General features: G+C 43.1%; 1 protein-coding gene across 3 annotated transcripts; it reads left to right on the plus strand.

The window, feature by feature from the left end:
• Positions 1-2,513: 2,513 nt before the first annotated feature.
• On the plus strand, positions 2,514-5,699 carry LOC309696361 (uncharacterized protein). 3 transcript variants are annotated; one of them, XM_082517541.1, is made up of 4 exons: positions 2,514-2,626; positions 3,495-3,547; positions 3,666-4,025; positions 4,145-5,699. In XM_082517541.1, the coding sequence occupies exons 2-4, from the start codon at positions 3,499-3,501 to the stop codon at positions 4,342-4,344; spliced, it is 609 nt and encodes a 202-aa protein (XP_082373667.1). In that variant the 5' UTR covers positions 2,514-2,626; positions 3,495-3,498; the 3' UTR covers positions 4,345-5,699. The 3 variants fall into 3 exon arrangements, with proteins under 3 accessions (XP_082373667.1, XP_082373665.1, XP_082373666.1); XM_082517539.1 differs by lacking the exon at positions 2,514-2,626 and having other exon boundaries at positions 3,374-3,547; XM_082517540.1 differs by lacking the exon at positions 2,514-2,626 and having other exon boundaries at positions 3,374-3,547; positions 4,148-5,699.
• The last annotated feature ends 301 nt before the right edge of the window (positions 5,700-6,000 follow it).

A 6,000-nucleotide genomic window follows, 5' to 3' on the forward strand; every position in this document is an offset into this window, starting at 1 on the left:
CCGTAGGGTTTCTGTCTTGGTCAGCGATGCACTTCCAGGCCTTGTGATCTCTGGCCTTGACCTTTGCTTGCTCGAGGGTTAGACATCGTTGTTTAAGATAGTCTTCAGTTTGCTCGATCCAAGTCTTCTTGGGCACATCGCACTTGATTCTCCAGTGGGCGGGGCGCTGCTGCATCAGAAGGTAGCATAGCAGGCGATGGTTACTCATGTGGCAGACGTGGCCAAACCATTGCAGTCGTCGCTTCTGGATCAGCTCTTCCATCGAGGGCTGCTGGTGACATTGGCTACGTATCACGCTGTTGCTGAGACGGTCACGGAGAATCTGATGCAAACAGCACATTCTGGTCATTCCCGTCTCGACTGTAACATTTGAAACTCCCCGTGAGGATGTACAAAGTAAAACTACAAAAACTGTCTGTGTCCAACAAGTTTGCTTCGTGCCTGGTCTGAAGACTTCTGTCACTGTATTACCTGAACCTGTGAAGCAGGTCAGCCATGCACCATAAACCTTCATGATAATCTGCTCTTTAGAAGTCAGCTTTGTGAGTCCAGAAATCTAAAGAAAACAGGGTAACACCTTAATCTCTGATTGTGGTGCAGGCCCAATCTATTGCCAAGTAGTACATGAATGGTAACCCAAACACTCTTTGGTCCAAAAGCACACTGATGATAATTCTGTTTAAAACTCGAGGCTCGGTGAAGTCCAAGTCCAAAGAACTGAAATCCGCCTACACAGAGCCCAGATTCTGTGAACTGTGAGGCCATGAAAGACCTCAAGGTCACACACGCAACATTTTCTTTTGTTAAGGTTTGTTAAGGTTTAGTATTCTGAGCCACAGTCCATCATAAAACATACAACACTTCACACTGCAAATGTTTCAAGGTTAAATACGTTGTATAAAAGCTTGTAGCTTCATCCCCGCACACCTGTACTGTACATGTGAACATGCCTCTGTGTGTGCGGAGGCCGAGGCGTCCTCGCCTGCCCTCCGTGCTTTCAGATAAGTTGCTGCTGGTCCGTCACTTCTCTACTGTTTGCTAATACAGACCCACCTCTGAACCCTGATCAGTGTGTAGGCTGCAGATCTGCAGGCTGTGTGGGAGAGCAACACAGTGTGATCACACTCGACATCTGAGGCAAGATGCACAGCAGATATGCTATACAATGGTAATAATAGAGATCCAGCACTTCAACACGGTTAGAGGAAAACGCTTTTCAGGTTTCAGTCCCCTGAATGATTCTTTATTAAAAGTTCAGAATGAAACAAAACCCCAAAGAATTTTTAACTCTCATTTTTATGCTAAATGTATATATACCTGTGTGTGTGTGTGTGCGTGTGTGTGCGTGTGCGTGCGTGTGACCATAACTGAAAGCACCCAGCTGATCATCGTTGAGATGCTCGGCTCTCATATACATGAGCAGGAGAAGGAGACTAGAAGCCAAGATCAAGGCAGCATGAAGGGAAGTTGGTCGACTACTGCAGCTGCTGAAAGGTGCGATGAAGAAAGGGCAGCTGAAGAGTGCAACAATTATCTGATGTTATCCACTCTAGAATGAAATTTTGATAAAACACGGCAGCTAGCAACCAGCAACCAATCCAAAAGGCAATTTTTATTTCTTTCTTTTTGTCTTGTACAGCTGGTTGGCCAAAAGAGACGGTCGTCACTGACCGAATGAAATCAACTCCAGGCTTTTTGTTGTTGTTGATAAGATTAGCTTATGCTAGCTTACCTGCAAATATAAAATAATAAAATAAAATAAAAATAATAAAAAATAATAAAATAAAATAAATAAAATAATATAATATTGTTCCTAATAACACTTTACAGTATAAATGTTTGATGTTCTGTTGTTTGATTTTTGAATATTGATTACATCGATAGTTTTGTATTCTGGACACAAACTTCAAATATAGTTTTATTTTAAAAAAACCTCAGTACTTGTACATTATTTGTACATCGATCTCCTCACCACCCCATCTCACACAGGAGTGTGTGAAGTAGCCTCAGTTGTGATGTGCTGCCCTCTAGGGGACAACATTTTGAGCTGCACATTAAATAAACGGTTTATCCAAATACATCAGAGTCAAAATGAAGGAGTGAAGGAAACAAAACATACTTAATCAGAACTTTTGCAAATAAAAGAAAACTTCATCGCCAACTCTAAGAAAACTTTCTCAAAAACAAAAAGCACAGGAATGAGGAAAAACAGAGTGTGTGTGTGAGTGTGTGTACTTTAAACAGGACTGCAGAACCAAAGCCACGTGCACACCCCAACAAAGAAATAAGGAGGGGAAGACGAAGCGGAGAAGGCAGCTGTAGGGAGGGGGCAACACCCCACCCTTTTTGACCGAGGCCCAAAGAGGCCAAAGGACAGCAAGCCTCAGACCAGGAATAGAAGTGGGAGTGAATCTGCTCCACCAGTAATCAGAGCTCTGACCCCGAACTCACACACACACACACACACATGCACACACGCGCAGTGAAGCAGTGGGGAAGAGGAGAAACAGGAGTTGGGTGAACCAAATAGTTGCTGGGTAGGTTTGAAATAACAGACAGGAGGAGGCAGCAGTTTGTTGTAGCGTCTGTGCAGAGTGAGTCGGTCTGTTCCCAGAAGACACACAAGGTAACGTATAAGAACTGACACTATTCTGTGGAAGCGGTCTAACTGATGATGGTTTATGTAATCTGCATGATTATGGAGTGAAAGACATAAGCAGACTGAAGCGCTCCTGTCTGTCTGTTGTTTTCTTGATTTCTTATTTCCCCCTCCCTGCTGAACCTTATTCAGGAAGTAACCTGTTACATCAGCTGTGAAATCCATCAGTCACAGCAGTTTTAGTTGTGTTACTGTGAGAGTCGAGTAGAACGTAGTATGTAACCCTCAAGTTACCAAACTCATATTTATAAATGCACATATTTTATATGATAGAAAGTTTAATGCCAGTAATTGCTGCTTTTATATATTTTTTCAAATCCAAAAACAAGTTAAAAATGTACAAACAGTTATTAAAACTTACTTCTTAAAAAACTAAATGAATTTGTTCAGAACATTTTCATTCAGAAAACTGATGCTCACAGCTGCTTATAGATAAAAACATTCACGAAAAAACGTGATTCTGTCCTTCGGTTCTGATGCTGAGCTGTTCTACATCTGAGGTTACGAAGCCTCAAAAATGGCAGATATGTTTGGACTCCCGAGCTCTTGAGCCTAAACTCGGGAGTCCGTAACTCAGAAAATATTCCTAACAGGAATCTTGCTAATAAACTAAACTTATTATTGTGATGTTTATTAATTAATTTAACATTTTACCTACTGTGAAAAAAACAAACATTTTCTTTGCCCCATTTCGCAGTTTTTATTCTTCTGCTGTAGATATAATTTATATGCATTTGGCCCCCACAAGCGGGCCCTCTGCTCTGAGGGACTGAGTGAGGAGAGGTTGTCTGGGTTTCATGTGTTCCTGCTGCTTCATCTCTGTCTCCTCCTACAGGAAGATGATCGACAGAGTCCTGCTGCCCATCATCCTCCTGCCCTGTGTCTGTGGTTGGTCTGAACCTTCTCTTCATCATCCATCATTTACAGAACCTCACTCACTGATTCGACTGCTTTAAGCTTTTTTCTGTTCTCAGCGTGGGCTCCTCTGGTTGTGTCTCCTCCACAGGATCGCTGATCGTGACGGTGTCACAGAGCTTCCATCAGGCGGAGGAGAACGACAGCATCACTCTGGAGTGGAACTTCACCACCAGAACGAACAGCTCGCCCAGTCTGCTTTCTGTCTTCTGTGACCTGATAGCCGATCAGGAGCTCTCAGTCCTGTATCGTGTGCAGGATGGCGTCGAGGTCTCAGAGCTTCAGGATAAACGGTTTGCAGGGCGAGTCTGGAGCGACAGCGATGCCCTCGCAGAAGGACGAATCGCGCTTCAGCTGTCTGGCCTGACGACTCACGACTCAGGTCTGTATGTGTGCAAAGTGAGCACGGATCACGGCTACGGCTCTGACAGCTGCCGGCTCAACGTCACCGGTAAATCTGTTCGGTAAAACCTTTCAAACATGTTTAACAATACAGCGTCTTTAAAATCAAACGTGTTTCTTAATGGAGTTTTAAAATGACCATGAATGACATGCTGGGTCTTTCTACAGCAGCAGGGGACCTGACCCAACCTGAGACGTCAACCGCAGGACTGGTCGGCATCTTCGTGGGAATAGCTTTGATGGGAATGACGGTGCTGGTTCTGTTCTGCTATCTGTTCATTCACTCTCTGCTTAAAGAGCAGGATTACGACTCAGAGTCCAGTTACGAAGCTGAGAAAACTTTCAGTGCGTCAGACGGATCACTTTAAAATGAGTCCGTTTGGTTTCTCGGTGCAGGGAGGATGTGTGCACGGGCGTGCTTATGGCTGCCCCGGCGTCAGGAGCCATTTCCGTAGACGAACCTCACCCCTCATTAGCTCGTGAAGGCTGCCGTTGGTCAGAAAATAAAGCCAAACAGATAAAAACTATTTTGGATCAAACTTATTCAGCTGTGATGCAAACCTGATGCAGAGGAGAAAGGAAAGGGAGACATTTCTCACTCGTCTCACAGCAGATTGCATGAAAATAGCAGCAACTTCAATGAAGACAGCAAAAGGTGAAAACGTGCAGCTCAGTGCTTCCTCATATGAAATATAAGAAAAGCTGTTTATAAACAGGCAAAAATAGAACATGTGAAACAGGTTTAGTGGAAAAAGATTAGCAGAGGCAGAAATGGTCATACACAGGCATGAATGGTTGACAGTAGCGTCATTTATTTTGCTGGAATAACTCAAACAGGTCAGGTCAGTAGCAGTGTGCTCATTTCACCAGCAGATGGCAGTGCTTACATTACACGTGGAGCTCATAACGTGACTCTTATCATTTTTGGTCATTTTCATAACCTTTAACAGCTTTAATATGAAATTTACATTTCATGAAACTAAAAAGAAACAATGGATAAAAAAGACAGTTATTTTTAACCTGTTTCACTGACAGTTCATTTACAGTTTCAGCTCAGTCAGGATGTTTTGCATGAGCAGTGATGGAGGACGGTGTACCTGTGAGGGAGGTTTATCCAGCTCATGTTTATGGTCGGACGAACACAGAGGAGATTTCTTAGCCTTGTAGATCCATAAAAGAGATTATTATCAGTAGATCTCCACAGATTTTGACAAATGCTTCAAATGACGGATTCCAAGATAATTTCAAAATAATTCTCTTCGCTGCCTTTTAAAACTTCATTATCCTCACAGCTCTCACAGTGATTACACAGACTCTGCTCTGCCGTACTGCTTGCTGAAAAAGCAGTCCAGGTTCAGAGGTGTGTGTACGTGTTTAGACATCTTTGTGAGGACAGAAAGTTTGCCATGCCACTATACTTGTGGGGACCAACAGTCACTCCCCATGAGTTTACAGACATGTTTGAGGCTCAAAGTGTGGTTTTAGTGTCAGGGTCACAGTTAGGCTATGGTTAGGTTTAGGCTCAGCGTTAGTTCATGTTTGATGGTTTGGTTAAGCTGCAAGAGAAAACATTATTTCAATTAATGTCCTCACTACGATGTGAAAACGAGTGTGTGTGTGTGTGTGTGTGTGTGCATATATTGTGACTTCCAGTCATCAGCTGCAGTGCTGAAAGTATAAAAGGCAAAAGGTTCTTTTATAAACAATAAACTTGATTTTTTAAATTGTCCTCACATCTCTGAAGTGATTTTTTTTACAGTGGCCTGAAAATGGAGGTGCAGTTCCTCTAATGGCCACTCGAGGTTGAATCTAGAAGTGAGTCAGTCCCCACAGACGTCCATGTTAAAACGTTCATCAGAAATAAACATGTTTACAGCCTGCCACAAAAAAGTACAACTGTACATCTCTTTATGTTCTTTACCCTCTGTGTAACTCTTTATTGACTCAAGGTTCGACATAGGCGGGAGTAGCAGCTGGCAGTCTGCTGAGGCCTCACCTCACCTCACCAGACCTCTGCAAAGGAT

This window comes from Aulonocara stuartgranti, assembly GCF_965226115.1.
Source record: "Aulonocara stuartgranti genome assembly, chromosome: 20".
NCBI lineage: Eukaryota > Metazoa > Chordata > Actinopteri > Cichliformes > Cichlidae > Aulonocara > Aulonocara stuartgranti.